The 21,223-nt window shown below is 50.2% G+C and overlaps 1 protein-coding gene across 6 annotated transcripts in view; it reads right to left on the bottom strand.

The window, feature by feature from the left end:
* Positions 1-21,223, bottom strand: part of Shank2 (SH3 and multiple ankyrin repeat domains 2) — a 443,362-nt gene that overhangs the window by 384,365 nt on the left and 37,774 nt on the right. For all 6 annotated transcript variants that reach the window (XM_087605433.1, XM_087605682.1, XM_087605374.1 and 3 more), the window contains 1 exon segment: positions 5,723-5,942. In XM_087605433.1, the coding sequence (XP_087461559.1) occupies positions 5,723-5,929 (207 nt within the window). In that variant the 5' untranslated portion in view covers positions 5,930-5,942.

Below are 21,223 nucleotides of genomic sequence, written 5' to 3'. Positions count from 1 at the left end.
GAGGTCAACATTCCGGAAGCCATCCAACTCCTTCTGATATAATTATGGCACCCTGGGATTCCTCCTTCATGGGACATATCTGCAGGGATGAGTCCTACCAGGATCCGCTCAAGGCAAGGCTACATCCTGCCTGGGTACAACGGGCCCCACCCATCCTGGGAAGAGACCCCAGCAGCGAAGAGGTATACTATGGTTTGTACCTGCTCTCAGCAGCCTAATCCTCACCATCCCCTCCGCCCTCCCGGCTTTGATGTTTAGATTCTAGGTCTGCCACTCTAGAGTGCTCTTACAGTCCCTAGCATACACACCTATATCAACAGGCAGTTCTGGGAAATAAAGACGAACCAGCTAAAACACTGTAACGGAAGGAGGACTCAGAAGGATGGTGGGAGTGGAAGGGGAAGCCCTGGGTCCTGCTAAGACTGAACCCCCAGTGAACTAGACTATGGGGGGAGGGCGGCAATGGGGGGAGGGTTGGGAGGGGAACACCCATAAGGAAGTGGAGGGGGGAGGGGGATGTTTGCCTGGAAACCGGGAAAGGGAATAACACTCGAAATGTATATAAGAAATACTCAAGTTAATTAAAAAAAAAAAAAAAAAAAAAGAAGGATGGTGGGTCAAGGGCTCTCTACGTTGGAGGCCAACACTGAGGGAGACAGTCTCTGGGAATCAGCTAAGTCAGACTAAATGTTCTAAAATACAGAAACCAGTCTAGAAGATACCTGAGGAGGACTCAGGCACTACATACAGTCAGAACCAATGACCTGTGAGATTCAGAGGTAGGCATGCCTCTTACTGAGGCTCTCTTCCCCTCCTTGGGTGGGAGATTAGGTTATGGAGCCAGCCGTGAGGAGACCCTTTTAGGCTGGGCTCTTCACTGAGTGATGGGGGTGGGGGAGTCCATCAGTGATGAAGAAACTTAGTCTGGTTCAGGGGGCTTCCCAAGGAAAAGCATTTTAAATAATATTTGGAGGGGGAAAAAAGATACCTGCCCAGCCCTCTAGAAAGACTGACACACCAACAGACAGACAGACTGACAAGCAGACTGATGATACATCTAATTTCTCAAGAGAGGTAAAAGGGTTCACATTTGTGCTCTAGCCCCATGAAGGACAGAGCTGCTGTCACAGAGCTGGAGTGGGCTAGGCAGGGAAGATGACTTAGGCAACCATGAAGGCAGAGAAAAGAATGGTGGGGAGAGAGCTTCTCTGTTCTATGTGAAAACTCGCCCCACAGAGGAAGGACTGTCTTAAAAAACATTATACTCAGGAGGGAAATAACCAGACACCAAAACACATCCCAAGCAACAGCTCCAGAGAATACTTGTCAGAAGCAGAGAGTGCGAAGCTATGAAAACAGACTATACTCCAGATCAGAGAATCCTGGGGACACAGGGCTCCAGCAAATGCTTGATAGGAAGACCCAGAAAAACTCAATAGAGAGGGACTGAGATCAGACATAGAACAGACACCCTTGAGTGACACTAGCTGACTCTCCTGACAGAGCCAGGAGCCAGGAGAGCAACACGGGAAATGCCACAGAACACCAGGAAACTAGCTAGCAAGGAACAACAGGCAAATCTCAGGCCATGCTTCCAGGAAGGACCAACAATAACCCCTTTTAGGGCTAGAGAGATTGTACTGTTCTTGTAAAAACCCTGAATTCAGTTCCCAGCTCCCAAGTCAGACAGCTTACAACTGCATGCAAGTCCGGCTCCAAGGTTGCCCTCTTCTGACTGCACAGACACCTTTCTGAGCATGCACTGGCTTGGCGCTCTCTCTCTCTCTCTCTCTCTCTCTCTCTCTCTCTCTCTCTCTCTCTCTCTCTCTCTCAGACACACACACGCACACACACACACACACACTTCATAATAAAAATAAATACATAAAAAGTAAACACTTTCTAGGAGCTATGGACCAACACATCCCTGGCTTCTGCTCACAGCACCACATAAACCATGCAGGATTGTGGTAGTGCACATCTTTAATCCCAGCATTTGGGAGGCAGAAGCAGGTAGATCTGAGTTCAAGGCCGGCCTGGTTTACAGATCAAGTTTCAGGTCAGCCAGGGCGACAAAGAAAAATCTTGTCTCAACAAACAAACAAACAAAAACAAAAAAGTATGTTGGAGAAATAGCTCAGCAGTTAAGAGCACTGACTGCTCTTCCAGAGGTCCTGAGTTTAATTCCCAGCAACCACATGGCAAATCACAACCATCTCTGATGGGATCTGATGCCCACTGCTTGTTTGTCTGAAGAGAGTGACAGTGCACTCACATAAAATAAATAAATAAATCTTAAAAAAAAAACAAAACAAAACAAACAAAAAGGCCAGGTATGGTAGTGAATGCCTATAATCCCAGCATGTAGGATTTGAAGGTAGGAAGATCAGGAATTCAAGATCATTCTCACCTATTTAGTGATTTTGTCAAGGCCAGCCTGGGCTACGTGAGATCCTAGACCCTATTTCCAAATATTTAACAACAACAACAAAAACAAAAACAGTTAGAGTCTAGTAGCTGAATCAGGAGGAACAATTTTGGCTCCAAACTATGACAGAGAGGAAAATGCATATCTGAACCAAAGGCAATAAAGGAAACTTTTAACATGCATTCACCCCTCTCAGGGTTTGTGGGATCCCAGCACAAGAACAACCCAACTTTATAATTCCTAGATACTTTCATTTACAGAGATGAACAAAGCAGGGGAGGGGATCTGACTTGTACACACACACACACACACACACACACACACACACACACACACACACCATGCTGCAAGCAAGTAGAGTTGATTAGTCAATTAATTATTAATTAATTAAAAATAGGTTTCCAGCAAGGTACTAAAATGCAGAAAGGTTGAACTGCTCCTTAGGAAGACACAACGGCCCATGGGTGTGGCTTCCAGTGCCACTGGCCCTGAGCTCAGCACCCACACCTCAGCCTTAACAGGAACTATGGTATCCTTACAGAGCAGACAGATCACACACGGTGAGGATCAGCAGCTCACATTCGCTAGGAGGCTCTGCCTTCAGCTATGAGCTCTGTCCAGTGCAGGGGCAAATAAAACAGGAACCTGGCAAAGAAAAGGCTACTGCAAAGGTCTCTGCCCTTTCATATAGTGTCCTGGTGGGAAGAGAAGCAGGGCGACTCTAGGGTGCTGGGTGCAGGGTGGGAACAGAGGCAGGGTGACTCTAGGGTGCTGGGTACAGGGTAGGAACAGAGGCAGGGCCACTCTAGGGTGCTGGGTGCAGGGTGGGAACAAAGGCAGGGTGACTCTTGGGTGCTGGGTGCAGGCTGGGATGAGCATTAAGTAAGACAAGCAAAGTCTGCATAGAGCCCTTACCAAAGGAAGAGGGAAGATGGGGTATGGGCTGGGGGTGGAGAGAGGGACATATAAATAGCTAGTTGCTGCTCACCAGAACTTCCAAGGCCCAGTCTGCAATTAAGTGACCTCCTTAAGGAGGCTGGGGAAGGCAGGGAAGCGAGGTCCTCCCCCAGTTCACCCTTTCCGTCTCTCACCATCAGGACAGAGACGCAGGAGGATGTGGGGGACCCTGGGAAAGGCCTGGCTACCAAGTGAAGGAGCCTGAATCCCCAAGTGTCTGTCTGCATGAGAACCTGTTCCAAGAGCCTGGGAGTTGGAAAGGAGGTAGTTCACTTTAGCAATCTCATTCATTCATCCAGAAGTGACCTGGGAAAAGCACAGCCCGGGGGGGGGGGCTAACAGGGACGAGAAAATCTAGGCCTCTTCCTAGGACTAATAACACTTCCCTCTAGATGTCCTTGGACACCATGTTTCTTGGAGCAACATCAAAAAAAAAAAAAAAAAAAAAAAAGAATGCTCATTGTTTCCTCACTGCCTTTTCCTTCTTTTAAACTCAAATGAATAATGTCAGTGATGTTCATTAATGAATAGTGTGTGCACGAGTGTGTGTGTGTGTGTGTGTGTGTGTGTGTGTGTGTGTGTGTACACATGCACACATGTGTGTCTGATCTGCACCCACGCAGCCCTCTTCAGAGCTTGCCATCAAGAGCTGGGTAATGGGAGCTTAGAGAGATGCTATCCCGCCTCACCTGCCTCATCCTGTCATCTCCCCAACCTTCCCATCCCTGCCACCTCCCATCACCCCATCACCCACTACTTCTACACCTCACCTCATCTCTCTACAACCCTTCTATCCCATCCCCCAACACCCCATTTCCATCTGCCTCACTTAATTACTTCACCACCCAATCCCTCATCCCACCACCTGATTACCACCTCACCTCCCACCTTGTCACCCCACTACTCTACTCCACCTCCTTCATCCTGTCATCTCATAGCACGTCCCTCACCACTTCTCCTGGCCTGTCATTATCTGGCACTGTCACTTGTCACAGGCATCAGAGGTAGAGCAGATTCTCAAAAGGCCCTGCCATAGCCCTGTGCAATGCCCCAGAGAAGCCAGAGCCTGATACCCTGGCCAGCAATGCACCAACAATTCACAACCTGACCCTCGTGGGGAATGAAGAGGTCAGGCTTATCTCTACTTTGAGCTCCCAGTTTCATCAGAAAAGCCCCAAGGAGTTAGAGAACAAGGAAGGAGAAAAGTCAAGACAAATGACAGAACAGCCCAGGAACCTCCTGGGAAGTGACATCTGAACACAGTAACCATGGCCATCTATCACATCCAGATTGCCTCTGCTCCCCAATCCAAACACCAAAAGCCAATATCCAGGGGGAGGAGCCTGTACACCAGGTCAGAGCAGGGCAATCAGCATGGGCAAGCAGTGACCTGGGGACTTTGGGGACATCTCAGGAAATGATGCTGGAACCCAGGGTTCAGAGACAACCAGGTAGTGACCAGAGCCACGTGGGGGAACCGAGGTACAGTCAAACCAGAATCCCTTCCTCCAGGAGTGGGGAAACCAGGCTGCCTACTTGAGCTGTGAGCAGAGGAGAGGAGGCAGGGACAGTGGGCTGTCTTCCCTGCTAAGGTATCACAGACACTGCCGGCTGGTGTGCTCACCATTGAACCTCATCTATAAGACCAGGAAAGGCTCCTGTGGGTCCTTTGCTCTGAGTCCTAAGACTTGGAGGCCTGACCTAGCAGAAGGTGCTTACTATGGCCTGGGCATGGGTTAGGTATCTCTCTAGGGTTCTAGGCTTCAAATCTAATTTCTATCATGATGTATGAAGTGGGTGGAAAATAAATCCAACAATGTTGTTTGAAGGTGGAGCTTTGGGGAGCAATTAGAATTAGGTGAAGTCAAGTGGGGAGATCCAACTCTCAAATCCAGGTAGCTACAGGAAAATAGGGAGAAATATGAGACAGAGGCATGCCCTCAACCCTCCAATTTTTGCCTGTGACATCCTGGATCACCTTGGAACTCTGCTAAGAAGGCCACCACCAAGGATAAATAGCCTGTGACCTTGGCTCTGTAGAACCGATGAGCTTGAATAAACCTCTTTTCTTTATACATTTCCCTGCCACAAGGTTTCATTATAGCAATGCGGAATGAATGGAGAGCGTTCAATGAATATTGTAGGCTGCAATAGGAAGGAAAGAGGGGATGCTAGGGGCAAGAAGTGTTAGAGAGCTACACAAAAGTACTGAGTCTAGAACACCAGCCTGTAGATCCAGGGTGGACCAGAGCCACCCACAGCCACAGTCAGTGCTGCTAGACACAGACACTCGATCTATGTGGGAGCACACGCTGCTGTACACAGGAGCTAGCTCACCGTCTGCTGCAGATCCTGGATGACCACTCGAATCACCAGGGTATTACCCTGGAGGTCCTCCATCTTCACCCCGCCTGGCTTCTCTGTGGTGGCTCTGATCGTGTCATAGATGGTCTCTTCTTTGGAGCTGTCTGACTCTGAGCCCACAGAATAGTCAGAGAAACTCTGGGCCATCTCGTCCTCACTGGATGTGGGGCTGCGTGGCATGGTGCCTGGATCTCTGTGAAGGAAAGAGAAATGAGAATAAATAAGTATGAATGTCACAGAGAACCCAGGGGCGCATGGAGACTTGCTCCGAGTCTGCCAACATGACTGCCAATCCACGGCATCCATGTGCTTGCATGTCAGATCCCTAAAGGTGGAAAGAACTGGGCACCTCCTCCCCTGCTTCCTTGATCTTGGACAGAAGCAGCAGGTAGGGCCAGGACCAGGAATATTCCTTACACTGTGGCGAAGCAGGCCTGAAGGAGTCCCAGCTGCAATGGCCACACTATGGGAATTTACCAGATGTCCGCAGTGGCATTTTGAAACTGCTCACAAAGGGGGAACAGCTACCTTTGGTTTTTCTTTGAGGCCAGAGTGGCAGCAGGAGAGGAAGGAACGCAGGCACGGGGTCAGAAGGCGGCAAGCTACGCTGTAATAACCCCCTACTTCAAACACAGAGTGGCTAGCGGCACAGAGTAAAAATAGTACAGAAAGATGAGGAGAGCCTTAGAACGATCATCTCCAGGTCTAAGAGCAGAACAGAGACCCAAGTCTTAAGCAAGCTGAAGCCAGGAGAGGCAAGGGTCCCCAGAGGCAGAAGTCGGGGAAGCCACTTTTTAGAGCCAATGGAGGGACAGCTTCGGCCAGGTTGGAGGTGGCTACCTCAGAGCAGGGCCTTCGGTGAGCACCAGGAAGACAGACATGGCCGGTTGTGGCAGCACACACCTGTAATGGTAGCATTTAGGAGGTGGAGACAAAAGGGTTATAAGTTCAGTCAACCTCAAAACAATGAGTTTGAGGCCAGCCTGGGCTACCAGAGAGGGGAATAAGAGCAAAATACCAACAGAACCCAGGAAAAGTCATCTAGTGTTTGGTGACTGCAGAGGTGACTCCCCTGCCTCTGCCCCTCTCCCTACCCCCGCCCCCACCCTCACCCTCAGGGTTTCTGAGGACCTGGCAGGAAATGTGCCACACCTTAACAGCAGTTTCACCTGTAACAAAATTCTGTCCAGAAGGTGAAGACCATGTGGGCTTGGATGTCCTAGGCCTATGTCATGCAGGCACTATCCGGCCAAGCTATGGTCCCCTCTATCCATGGGCTATGAACAAATATAAACCCGAGCTTTGTATGGATGACCCCAAGCATGACTCCAAGCAGAGGAAGAAACTCGAGAAAGATTCTCATAGCGCTGTGGTTGGAAAGACACGGGACAGTCCTTTCCGCCAGATGCACAGATTTGAGGGGCATCTCGACAGGGAGGCATCAATGGGAAGGAGGCACCTCTCAGGAGGGTAGAGTGATGATGCTGAGGTCCACAGGGCTCCGTGCTTGCTGGAAAGGCTGACCTAAGAGGACAAGTGTCAAGCTCTTCTAAAGCGGGAAGCACAGTGTCTGTGCTCAGAGTAGTTTACTCTCCCAGGCGGGAAATATCTAATAGAAGAAGGCAGCAAGAAAGAGAGGAGAGAGGGATAGAAGAAATGTCACCCCCCCACACACACACAGAGACACACGTGTATGCACACACACACTCACACGTACGTGCACACACACACATGCGCACACACATCCATGCGCACACACACTCATATGCACATGCACACACATGCACACACACATATTCCAGGTTACTTTGGCATAAAGAAGATTTTATCCTGGGAGCAACTAAGCAGAAGCAGAGTCAAGGACACTCTTATCCCCCAGGCGGCCTAAGAGTAGAGCCTCGCTTTACAAAAGTTGCTCCCTTCTGGCTCCTAGAGAGGACAAAAGTCTACTTCTAGAAACAACTTTGATTCTCATCATCTAGAGGACAGACAGCCCAGGGGAACCCACAGGACAGGCTGTACGAGTGGCCTCTATCCAGCACTCCCCTCCCTGTGCCGCCCATCCCGCAGACTGTCACCTGAGATCAAGTCTTCTCTCATCTTCATTGTTCTCCTGCAGAGATGCTACCCCAGGCCAGAGCTCTGAACAAGCCTTTGAGTCACTCTTCCCAGAGGCTTAGCCCAAGATAGGGAGGGAAGTGTGGGCTGCCTGTGTTAGTAACCTGCTTTTCTTTTGCGGATCTGTCTTTTGTCTCTGAATTCACAGAGCCATGAAGCAGAGAATCTAGAATACCAATAAAGGGGTTTCCCTCCCTATGGAAGGAGAGGAGGAAGGAAAGGGGAGGATGGATGGATGACAGCTGGAGGGATATGTAGGTCGGCAGGTGGATGGAGGGATGGCTGGATGGGAGACAAACAGCTGCCTGAGTGAGTGTGTGCACGGGTGAGAGGTAAATATGGATGAGAAGATGATCGAGTTAGTGAGTGGGTGACTGGATGGACAGATGGATGGATGTGAGGATGGGTGGATGGATGGACAGATGGATGGATGGACAGACAGGTGGATAAGTGAATGGATGAACATGGGTGGATGTATGGATGGACAGATGTATGTATGTATGTATGTATGTATGTATGTATGTATGTATGAATGTACAGATGGACAGACAGATGGATGCTGTGAGGAGAGATGGATGGGAGGATTGTCGTGTAGATGGATGAATATATGAATGGCTGGGGTAACTGAGTATGCACCTGTTTGAGTGGCTTAAACGGGAAAAAAGTAGGGAGGTAAGGAAAGAAAGGGAGGAGGGATGACAACAGATACCTAACAAGGCTCGTCATAACACAAGCTAAGCTCACTGTCAGTTACTCACACCGTGGCTGTGGGGATGCTGGTGCGTGGGAATCTAAACCAACTGCCCACAGCTAATCCACGTCTGCCTACGAATGAAAGCACATTCCCACACTCCAATGGTGCGCTGCCTGTCTGCACAGGTCTAGAAGGGAGCCTCGGGCCAGCAGGGGCACCTTCTGCCTATCTTGTATGCTGGGCCATCATGTGCAAAGCTAGGTCTCCTGCCTTCACAACTGATTGACTCACCGTAATCTTAGGAACACAGTGGGTATCAACGCAATCACCCAGCCACTCTTCCTGAGTCAGGGTGCTCCTTGGGAGCCCTCATATCTAACATGGCCACTGCTCTGCATCCTCCCCAAGGCTCCAGAGGACAAGTGCTGTCTCATTCAAGCACTGCACATGGGCCAAGATTGTACTTGCGGAGATAAGGGGACCCAGACTCCCTCCTCACTCTCCAGTCCCTCAGTTGCCCATACGTTTCAGAAAAATTCCAAACACGGTTGCCTCCATGTGGACATACCCCAGTGTCAACCTACAAGGCCTCAGGCTACAGCTACCCCAGGCCCAATCCTGGCCCATTTGGCTGCTTCGAAACAGCACTAGGCTGCAGCTGCCCTATAGAGGAAGCAGTATTGACAAGGTACACCCAGCTCCACCCTTTATCACCTCTGTACACACCAAGGCCACCAGCCCTCACCATCAGGTGTCTGGGGTACCTGCAGCAGCTCACTGGCCTTGGACCTGGGCCAGAGTTAGAGACTCTCTTCCTAGATGTCTTTAGGTTAAATCAAGTTGATAATTTAAGTCAACTATCACATCTATACACATATATACCTGGACACACTTACACACACACACACACACACACACACACACATTTAATTAAAAAAGAAAGAAATGCCTGCTGATTCAGGTATATCATAACAAAACCCCAGATATCTGACTGTTTCACAATTGTTAAGGGATGCAGCCCTGACCTAGGACACCAAAGGATAGAAGCTAGTGGTCACTCTTCCTAGAGCCCAGGAGCCCCACAGGGTTCTCGGAAATCCCAGGTCACCTGATCACACTCCTCCCTATGAGTTTCTTCAGTAGGATCTTCCCAACGGACCTGGCACTGTTTCTTCCGGGGCCTCACTCTTGCCCAGCCCACCTGCAGGCACAGCCCCAGCAATGAGCCCCCTCAAACAGCCAGGAAAGTTTGTTACATGAAAATTCCAGAGTTCACCCTATGCGGTACTCAATTAAAATCTCAGGGCAGGCCAGGCGTGGCAGAGCACACTTTTAATCCCAGCACTTGGGAAGTAGAGACAGACAGATCTCTGTAACTTCCGGGTAGCCTGGCCTACATAGTGAGATTGTGTCTCAAAATTAATTATTTATTTGATCTATTGATTAATCTATTAATTAATTAATCTGTCTATCTCAGGGCAAATGAGCCTTCCTGTATTCACTAGTTGAACACATTCATTATTTCTACCAACATCTTCTTGGCCATACAGGGATCCAGCAAGGCACCTGAGGTCTGTGGTCAAAGGACCCAGTACTCTCTGTCCACCTCAGTTAGGCACTGGCTTCAAAGTAACTTTTAGCATTTGCTTGTTCATGTGAATCCATATGTATCCAATATCCTCTTTTTAGACTTAGCCTTACCACGTGTGCCTTTGTGAGTGCATGCCACAAGAGTGCAGGTGCCCATAGACGCCAGAAGAGGGCATCAGAGCCCCTGAGCTGGAGTTACCAGGTGGTTGTGAGGGGCAGGGACAGAACTGTCTTCTGGAAAAGCATACTCTTAACCACTGAGCCAGCTGAAGTCCCCTCATTCACCACCTGTGTGGGAGTCAACAAGGGTCTGTACTCAAACCTGACATGACATTATCACAAGGTAAGGATCCCTCATCCCCAGGGACATCAGACTGTTTGCGTTTTGAGAATACGTGCACATACATAATGAAACGTCTTCCGGAGGGGACTCAGGTCTGAAGATGAATTCCTTTGTGTGTCATACATATGCAGTCTGCTGGTGGTTTGAGACACCACTGTCTCTGCACCCATGTTTCAGCTACAACCCAGGCCCTGAGGTCAGGAGTAGAATTTTCCACTCATCTTTATGTTTCTCTTCCGGAAGGTTTGGATATCAAAGTGCTTTGGATTTATGGTTTTTGAAGGGGGGTGGGGTGTAGGGCTTGACTCATGAGAAAATTATGCACTGTGTTGTGATTTCCACGCAGGCCTCTGGTTTTCGGGAAGCTATTGATGCTCTCGTCCCGGCTATGCAGCCCTCCAGTTCCAGGCCAGAAACTGATATTTAACTGGCTATTGCACTTTAAATGCACCCAGGTGACTTAACAAGCAGGCAGGCTGACAGCCACGGGCTGGAGCCATGGGTCCTCATTAACCTTGAGTCAACCTTGTACTCTTTAACTTCAAAATGGTTGTAGCTTCACAGACTAGGCGAACACGGACCAGCTTCTCCTCTGAGTGAGAGAGGCATGTCCACAAAGTTTGGGACAATGGAGCAAGGACAGAGTCCTCCACCCATACAGACCCAAAGGACACAGGGCAGGCCCCTAGCATGGGGTTTGCTTCCTGGGGGCTGTTGTCACCAGTAAGTGGAAGGATCAATAGGGGTTAGAGAGATGTCTCAGTGTTGAAGAGCCCTGGCCCACATTCAGTTTCCAGAATCCAAATGGCAGCTCGTAACCCTCTAACTTCAGCTCCAGGGGATCCAGCACCCTCTTCTGGCCTCTACAGGCACGAGGCACACTCGCAGTGCACACACACACACATGCAGGCAAGCTCTCTTAATGAATGTATTTCCTTTGTCAAATCAAATAAATTGGGAAAGCTTTTGCTAACTTTGGGAAGTAAACATAAAAGACCAAGTGTGGCCCACCTGGCTCCTCCAGCTTCTACTCTTAGTGTCTCCGGCTCAGCTTCAGACTCTGCTGCTGGATTTGGGAGCAGGAAAGGGCAAACACCCACCCTAGCCAGACTTTATAGAAGCTTGTGCTGGAGCACAGGGGAGCAGTGGTGTGCACAGGACTCCCAGCCTGGCTCACTGATGATCCACGGAGCGATGCTCAATACATGGAGGTGGGATAGTGCAGGCACTCGCCCAGTGGTTGTCTAATAGCTGGACTTGAGCACATAACCTCTCGGCAGATATGCAATCCATTTTGGCTACTGCTTTCAACACGTGGGGCCATAGAGGGGGCTGTAGAGGGACCACAAAGAAGGGGCATGATCTGCTGCTTGCTGGATCTCGGCAGTGGTGCTGGCAGCAGTAACAGCAGTCTCGGTTGTGACAACAGCAGCAGAGGTGACAGGGGTAGTAGTGACCACAGCCATGGCAGCAGCAGAAGTAGCAACAGCTCAGGTGGGCCCAGGAACTGCAGGGGCTTCCCAATACTGCAGGCTCGATAACCAAGGCACACAGAGCACTTGTATCCCAGCTGCTTGCGACCAACAGGACATGGGATTGTTGACTCTGTATCACTGTCAATGAGGTAGCATTACCTCAGGGTGGTCAAGACCCTGCTGATAGCCTGCAGGAAAGGGATGAAGATGCTCACACACTGGTGCCATAGCACCAGAGTAGGCTGAGGGCAGAATGGCCCTGCTGCAACTCTGCCAGCCTGCTCAGGCTTCGGCTGAGTAGTTTGCCATGCAGCCAGCCTGCTCAGATGCTACCACCAAGGGACCCGCCCCGCAGCCACACAGCCTGCTAGAATGGACACCCAGGGCCTCTCTGAGGATGAGCAAGTAGGCAGGCTATCTCTAAAACAACTTGTGTTGGGCTGCAAGAAGAAATCTATCATGTCTGGGGGAGGTCGGGCCCTTCATGTTCTATCTCACAGAGTCCTTTGTACTGACAGGTGTTAGTTTGGCCCCAGTGGTTCCAGCTCCTGAGGCTGCCCCACTTTCAATCCCAGCAGGGACAGAGAAAGAAGACAGGCCTGGCATAGATAGATGTGGTGGATGAGCAATGACTGCGGCTGGGTTCCTGGGAGTCCAGGAACAGGTCAAAGGCAGAAGCTTACACTGAGCAGTGAGACGGAGCGATGTTCCATTGGCTCCCCATGAAGGGATCACTCGTCCTTGGCCCCAGCACACAGCACACAGCACACAGCACACAGCACATAGCACACAGCACACAGCACACAGCACACACAGCACACAGCATGCAGCACACAGCACACAGCACGCAGCACCACTCCCAGTCAGCCTTGGGGAACAAGCTCCCATTGAAGACTGATAGCCCAGACCAGCTTTGTCCAAGCCTGGAGCAAATGAGATTTTCCAGTCCTCAGAAGTCCTGCCCTGGAAGGTGGAGAGGAAGGCAGCGCACCAGAAGCCCCTTTTATGTGTGTTCCCCTCTCAGCTGCCTGAAACCGCATCCAACAGCTTGAAGCAAATACCTGTGTCCATCTCAAACCCTCCCCACAACCCTGGTTCCCTCCCCCATCAGACCCAACCTCTGGCCTCTGACCAGCTCTCTCAAAAGTTCTCTGCCTCACAGCTCCCAGATGAACCCACATGCCTGTGGCAACTGGTTCTTCAATGTGTCTCATCTGCTGCTGTCCATCCATCATCTGGGATACGGTGGGCATTCGATGGACACAGTCAGACAGGAGCAAGGCTGTGGAGCTGGCAGGATGCAGTGAGGGAGAGATGGACAGAGCATGGGTCCTGAATCTGCCCGCAGTGGAGTGTCAACTCCAGCTACTACCAGCAAGTGGGGACAGAGCCCAGAGTCCCAGGCCTGTGGGGATGGCTCAGGTCAGATTTGGGCAGACGTGACAAGTATTGATATTGGAAATGTACTGTTTTAAATGCTTGATTGCTGCAAGGTAGACATAAACCAGAACTCTGAGGTGAGCTTAACGCCCCACCCCCATCTTCTTTCCATAATAAAGGGGGGATAATGGGAGTAGGGGATGTTGGGAGCAAGCCATAGCCTGGTTCCAAGAACAGAGCTGACAGACCAAGGCAGGGAGGACAATGAGGTGAGGCTCCCCAATCCAAGCCATTACCAGCAACCTCTTCATCCACAAAGACACCCCATAACGTACCCTCATGTTGACTTTGAGAAGACATGACTAAACAGGCAGGTACCTAATAAGAAGGGCTCCACCAGACAGGTCCAAAGAGGCCCAAGGCTGGGTCTGGAAGTGGGATGATTGGAGGAAAATCAGCTGCAAGGTTCTCTGCAGCAGGGTCCTGAGATCCCAAGGCCAGAGACCTGACCTGGAGGGTCATGACCCTAATAAGGAATGTGGTGCAGCTCCATGGGAACAGCAGACAACTGGCCACCTGACAGGGGCCCCGGGGAAACATTAATGATTAACTCCCGGGCAGGGCAGAGGACAACTGGGCACATTCACTTTCAGGTAAGTAGGAAACAGAAGTTGCTCTGTGGACATCCTGCTGGCTACCCAGGGCACACTTACACTAAACACCCATTCGTCATGTAGCCCATGCTCAAACAGAATAGGAGGCCTTGCATTTTGTCTGGCTTCATTCTGGGGAGCGGGAACAGTCTTTGGTCCCTGGATCTCCTCAGGACCAGATTGCAAAATAGGTCTGCTCAGAAACAGGAAGCAGGCAGGGTGACGCAGAGAGGGAGGGTGGCTTTGTGCTACCCTGGGCAGTTGCCTTTGGTACAGCTATGCTCAGAAGCACACACAGAGCTGTAACCTCCCAGGCCAGGAAGGGTCAACCCTCGTTGCGGGCCTCTTGCATCAGCCCTGCTGGACAGCTTCTAATACGGAAAAAAAAGAATTTCTACAAAGAAGAAGCATTTTGCTACTAGAGCATTCTAGGAACATCTAAAACCCAGAACTGGCTTATTTGTCACCTAACGCCCCTCATGGAAGGGGCACAGTTTCATACTCATTCATGTACTGGGGCACAAAAGGTGACCTTTGAGGAAAGATACGGATAAAACAGTCCAGGCAATGGCTACAATGCGTTTGGGATCAATTCAAAAATCTCAGGGGTTCACAGACCGATTTCTAGTTTAAAATGCACAGAGTTCTCCTTCCTAAGGGAATCTCAAATCAACAGGGTGAGAGATTTTCTTTTGTAGTTCATTTTGTGCCTCTAATGTATGAAATTGGTTGGTCCTTAAAGCAGCAAGACCTTTCCTTCCCAATGCCCTCAGGGCATTGTTTAGGTATTTAAAGGCAGGTCAAGGTCCCAGTACAGGATAGAGGGCCGCTTCCTGGGAAACGTGGAGGACAGCAGTCAAATTTGTCAAGAAGAGCACTAGCCCCCTAGAAACTGAACTGAGTAGAGGAGGCAAGGGTCAGCGACACGGGAGCCAGACAGCATCAGTTACTAGCTCCTCAGAGGAGCCTTGTTATAAAGCTCTACCCCTTCGCCCCATGGCCTGTAGAATTCTCCAGAGAAGCAGCCTGCTCTACCTGCCCAACCAGAGCACCATGGCTCTGGTGTTACGGCTGTGCAATGGTCTATCTTAAGGGTCAACTTGGTGGGACTTAGAATCATCACGGAAACAAACTTCTGAGCAAGTGTAAGAGGGACTTCCTACATTAGGTTTGCTGAGATGGAAAGACACACCCTAACTGTGGGCAGAACCATCCAGTGGGCTTAGGTTCTGGACCGAAGAAGCCATGTGGTCAGCTGCCTCCCACAGCTGACACCCCTGCCTGCTATGATAGACATTATCCTTACACATCTAAACAAACCTCCCCTTCACGAAAATGCTTCTCATCAGGCATCTGGTCACAACAAAGGTAAAAATAACCAACACAGGGTGTGTCTGCCCCACTGTGCAAGATTCTAGTGCGATATTTGCCTTGCTGCCTAAGCGCCCTCCCAACCCCCCCCACTGCACGGGTGAGTACACTCTCCTACTCGCTCATTCATCGAGGACATCATGGAAGACACAGACAAAAGCCTCCAGGTAACAGCTAAAAGTTTTGGAGATGAGCTCTAAAACCTTAGGAGGTCCACAGGCTGACATCCGGTGGTGTGGAGTGAGCAGGCTGAACTGTGTGCCTCCTCAGATTCCTTGGTGGGAGTCCTACTCCCTGGGCCTGGTCACATGACTTGGACAAAACTCTTTCAACGGGTGGTTAAAGGACTTTGGACAGAGGCAAAGAGGCTCAGTGGCAGTGTGCCTATCTGGGTTCTAGCCCCGGCACCACAAAACCTAAGTAAATCAAATACAGTACAGTCAGTCCTGATTCAATAGTGGTAAATTCTTTTTCTCCTTGCCAAAAGAAACTCAGAGAAGAAAGGGTTTATTTTGGCTCAGGGTTAAGGTCTATCATGGTGGGGAAGGTGTGGCAGCAGGAGTGGGAGGCAGTTGGTCACATCGTATCCATACTCCCAAAGCCAAGAGATGGTGCTCTGATCACTTTTCTACTTTTAAACATTGTAAAATCCCAGGTCAAGAGATGGCACCACCCATAGTCAGGATCTTCCACCTCAATGGACCTAATCTAGAAGCCCCATAGACATGCCCAGAAGTATGTTTCTATGGTGATTCTAAATCCCACTAAGTTAACAGTCAAGAGTAACTGTCACAGGGTCTCTAACAGGTGCTGGAGTTTGGACACAGCCACATACAAGGCAGAGGGATGACCATGTGAGGGGCAGCTAGAAAACTCCATTGCAAGAAAAGAAGAGAGGCTCTGGAGGAGCCTGCCCTGTACCACCTCTATCTCTCATCTCCACCCTCCAGGATGTGACACAACAGATTCCTATTGTCCATACCACCTGTCCAAGGTGCCCTGAGATAGCACCCACGCCGCCATTGCTGAAACACTGGTGAAACATCCCGTGAATGGGTGATCTTGACATTCAGGGTCAGATTCTTCATCTGTCTTAGTTCTCTGGATATTTCCCTGAATGTTTTCTAAGGAGCAGACCCCCAAGTCTGGCCCTATGTGTGTTTTACATGAACCAAAGTAAAAGCTCCCATAAGCACCCCCTTCTATGATGCCCTTCCCTTCAGCCTGCCCTTCTCCCCAGTGAGTGAGCTGCTGACTTCAGCACCTTCTCAAGTTGTTGACCACCGGTGCTAGAAAACTGCCTCCAGCTCATATATGCATGCACTCTAGGCCTTCTCAGCTCATGCACACATGCTCTCTAGGCCTCCTCAGCTCACACACGCATGCTCTCTAGGCCTCCTCAGCTCATGCACGCACGGTCTCTAGGCCTCCTCAGCTCATGCACGCATGGTCTCTAGGCCTCCTCAGCTCATGCACGCATGGTCTCTAGGCCTCCTCAGCTCATACACGCATGCTCTCTGGGCCTTCTCAGCTCATGTACGCATGGTCTCTAGGCCTCCTCAGTTCACACACCCATGCTCTCTAGGCCTTCTCAGATCAAGTGGGTTTGGGAAACACACCTGGATAAATAAGAATGCCTGGGTTCCACTAGAGCCAAAGCCACCATAGTGCTTGGCGAGGAAGCTTCTCAGAAAACAACTAAGACAGACTCTACCAAGGTTTCCTGGACTGAGCTGGCTTCTCCCTGAAGGCCACAGACAACCTGCCCAACAGGAACAGAAGCTGCCTAGCTACAGTCAGCACCTTTGAAGACAGGAGCTGTGCTCACACGACAGCGGGGGCCAGACAGAAGTCTGAAATGGCTCCTTATCCAGGTGAAAAGGATGGTGGGGACATGATATGATAGCCACTCAATAACACACTCTCTCTCTCTCTCTCTCTCTCTCTCTCTCTGTGTGTGTGTGTGTGTGTGTACACGTTGGTACATGTGTTCATGTGGCCAGATATCCCATCTGAGAGCGCTCTACCTTATTCTTTCACTGACCCTGCAGTTCACTGATGGCTAGACTGAATGACCAGCAAGCTCCAGGGATCCTACAGATGTGTGCCACCATGCCTGCCTCGCTTTGTAAATGGGTCCTGGGATGCAAACGCAGGTCCTCAGCTTGCATAGCAGACACTTTATCCACTGAGCCATGTCTCCATCCCTAAAATATCTTCATCATGTCAGACTTGAGGGTCTAAGTCAGAAAACAGATGCTACCAGCTTCAACAATTTCCCCTAACCAGCACTGCCTACGGGATCTGCCATGCTGGGCTGATTCATTCCACCAAAGGTCTGGGGAGTTGCCTTCTGAGGAAAATTCTAGGCCAGTTGAAAAGAAGGTTGTTGGGAGGGTGCTGACATTGTCCTGGAAGCAGGTGCCGCTCCTGGTTGATCCTGGTAATGGGACAACCCATGTGATGGCTCCCACCCTTCCTTGGCCAGCATTGGGGCAATTTCAGAAATTGCTTCACTCAGCTCCCCACTCCCCCAGATAATGGAGAGCACAAACTGTGCTCAGCCAGCTTTTGCCATGGCTCCTATTGCAAGCAGCCCCTATGCTACCTGGTTTTAGTCAGGGTTTGCACGTTAGCTTCTTTACAGCAGAATCCAAGAGTTCCAGAGCCACAATGTACTCTGCTCCTCCCTTCTTCATCCCACACCTAGATCATCACACAACATTTCTGCAGAGCTGGCCGTCATGTCTAGGAAGGACAAGCAAGGCAAAGGCTTCACAGAAGAAGTGAAAGATGTGAAGAGTCACAGGCTGAGAGTTCTTTTGCTATACTGCTCAGTCTGCAGCTCTCTGCCCGGTGCCCAGCAAATCCCTGTGTGTGAGAGGCAGAAGAAGTCCAGGCCATGGACAGTCTTCTATAGACACCAAGGAATAAGGGGCACCTCCCTCATGATCAACCCCTTGTACGCTGGGGAGCAATACGTTCCCTAACTTCAACAGAACCACTGAGACACAGCACCCCAACTAATGCAAGCAGGCAGAAAAGTCAACCCCTGCCCAAGGCTGGGAAAGAATGGAGGTAATCACTATTTCCGGGTAATTACCTACACTGCGCTGAAAGCCCAAGAGACGCTCAAGATAAACTGAACTAGCAAAAAAAGTGTCAGACAGGTAAGAGATTAACATAGAAAGGATAACTGAATCCTCACATTGCCTACAAATGACAGAGAAAAGGCCAGCCAGCCCTACAACCCAGGAGTCACTAAAGGTGCCACTAATGTTTTGTGTATAAAATGTACACTCAGACGCATGTCTGAACACTCGGACCAACCGTCACTGGAACAGTCAGCATTGCGGTTGCATTGCTGCAGCCTCTGGCCTAGCTAAAGTACACTGACATTATTGATCAGGGACCTTGGCTACAACAGAAGAACAGGCAGCCCTGCTGGGTTCCACTCTAGGCCCAGGTGCTACACCAGTACAGTGAGACTCATCAGCTGAGACCCCCAGCAGAAGAGCCTCCCATGGAACCTCTGCTATGATCACCTCCAGTGTCATAGCCAGCGTTGGGGCCTGAGGCTGATGCACAGTCTAAACCACAGTGCCCAGAGCTGAGGAAAGTCCCTGAGTTCTGGTCCTAGGTGCACCATACAACAGACTTACAGAGCTATGATGTGGGGAGGTGGCTCAGACAGTACAGTGCTTGGCATGTAAGCATGAGGATCTGAGTTCAAATCCCCAGTACCCACATAAAAAACTGGGCATGATACCATGTCCATGTGATCCCAGCACCGGGGACACAGAGATGAGAGCATCCCTGGAACCGCTGGTCAGTTAATCTAGACTAGTGGTTTTCAACCCTCCTAACGCTGTGACCCTTTAATACAGATCCTCATGGTGTGGTGACCCCCGACCAGAGAATTATTTTTGTTGCTACTTCATAAATGTAATTCTGCTACAGTTATGACTCATAATGTAAATAATCTGTGTTTTCTGATGGTTTTAGATGACCCCCGCGAAAAGGTCGCATGATCCCCCAAGGGGATTGAGGCCCACAGTTGAGAACCACTTATCTAGACAAAGTGATTCAGCAGAAGACTATGTCTGAGAAACTAAGGTTAAAAGATAGAGTAGGATACCCAACAAAGACCTCTGGACCCCACAGTCAGTCACACACACACACACACACACACACACACACACACACACACACCAGTCTCAAGGCACAGAAAAGAGAAATACCTCTGGCCTTTTGAGGCTGAAATATGTGTGTTACCAAAAACACTTAAAATAGTGAAGCAAGTGTTTGGACTCACACAGTTCTGTACAGAGTTCCTAATGCCCTCTGTAGCCGGCGCCAGTCCTGGCACAGAGTGAGATGACCCTCGAGACACCAACTCAGACCAACTGAAGAAAACCTGCAGTCCCAAGAGTCCTGATTGCCAAGCACAGGCCTACCTGGGACAGCCCTCGGTGGGGCTGTGGCTACCCAACCACTGTCATCAACGCTCAATGACAGTATTTAGGCCAGACTGGCTTTGGTTGATTACTGTTATTCAGACAGCTGTGGGACCCAGGATCCTCTGCAATCTGAATGCCAATGTTTTGGTTTCCTTCAGAGGATATATCTGGAAAGTTTAAAACCTTCAAGCCATGCACTGGGTCCTTGGGATCAGGTCCTAGGATATGACACCGCCCACACTCAGAAGCCTTCATGTTCAGTGCCCAAGGCCTTGAGAGGGGTCAAACCCCAGCCTGAGCCTGCTCTCCCTTCTCCCTCCAAACTCGATCAGACCACAATCAGATGCCTGCCCAGAGCCCTATCTTCTGAAATGTCTCTGCACTTTGTCTGCTCCAGGGCTCTCAGCCCCACCCGAGATCCTGCTCCTCCTACCTTGGGATGTGGGTCTCACTCACCAACCAAAGCCCTCCAGGAGAGAGAGAAGCTTGGCCAAACAAGACCTGGAGACATCTTGTCTGCTGTTATTGTCTCATGAGTAGAGCCATGACATATCCTTCATAAGACAATCCAACCACGGCTCAGATCAGCCTAGCCTATGTTCCTGGAGCATCTATGAGCCCAAGGCCTGGAGCTGCATTTGCTTCTTTCTTGTTGCTGGGGTGGAACCCGCTGACAAAAGCAACTTAAGGGAGGAAGGGCTTATTCTGGTTCGCAGTTCAAGGGGATACAGCCCATCATGGTGGGAAAGGCACAGTGGCAAGAGTGAGGCAGCTGCTCACATTGCATCCCCTGTCAGGAAGCAGAGAGAGATGAATGTTGGTGCTCAGACCTATTTCTCCTTTTCATTCGGTCTGAATAGCAGCCCATAGGTGATGCCCCCTACACTCAGGATTGAGTCTTCCCTCCTCAGCTAACCTCATTTAGATAATCCCTCACAGAGCTCTATCCTCTTGGTGATTATAGATCCTCTCAAGTTGACTGTCAACACTAACCACCACGGGAACTGCTGGCCTTCTGTCCCCCGCTGGACTCTGGTGGATGACAGCTCTCCTGCCTCCTCCACCTCAGTGTCAGGGAGAACATGTTATACCTGCAAGTGATTTTCATGAGATCTGTTATTCTCTTGGAGGAGGTCCCTGGTGAGGACTAGGTGACAGTAACACATTCTAGGGACTCAACACCCTCACAAGGGATATGGCCATTTGCGTCTAACGTCTCCCTCTCCCTAGGTCCCTAAGCATCAAATGAAAGTGTGTCTAAGCAGCCTGTGGATACTGCTGTTAAGATCCTGGAAAAGTTGAGAGGAGCAGGCTTTGGGGTCACAAACACCAGCACCAGAACTGCACCTGAAAGACCCTGGAGCCCTGAGGACACAATGAATGCCCCTGT

This window comes from Rattus norvegicus, chromosome 1 (genome assembly GCF_021556685.1).
Source record: "Rattus norvegicus strain SHRSP/BbbUtx chromosome 1, alternate assembly SHRSP_T2T, whole genome shotgun sequence".
In the NCBI taxonomy this organism is placed as follows: Eukaryota; Metazoa; Chordata; class Mammalia; order Rodentia; family Muridae; genus Rattus; species Rattus norvegicus.
The sequence above is the reverse complement of the archived record's forward strand: the minus strand, read 5'-3'. Positions and strand labels throughout refer to the sequence as shown.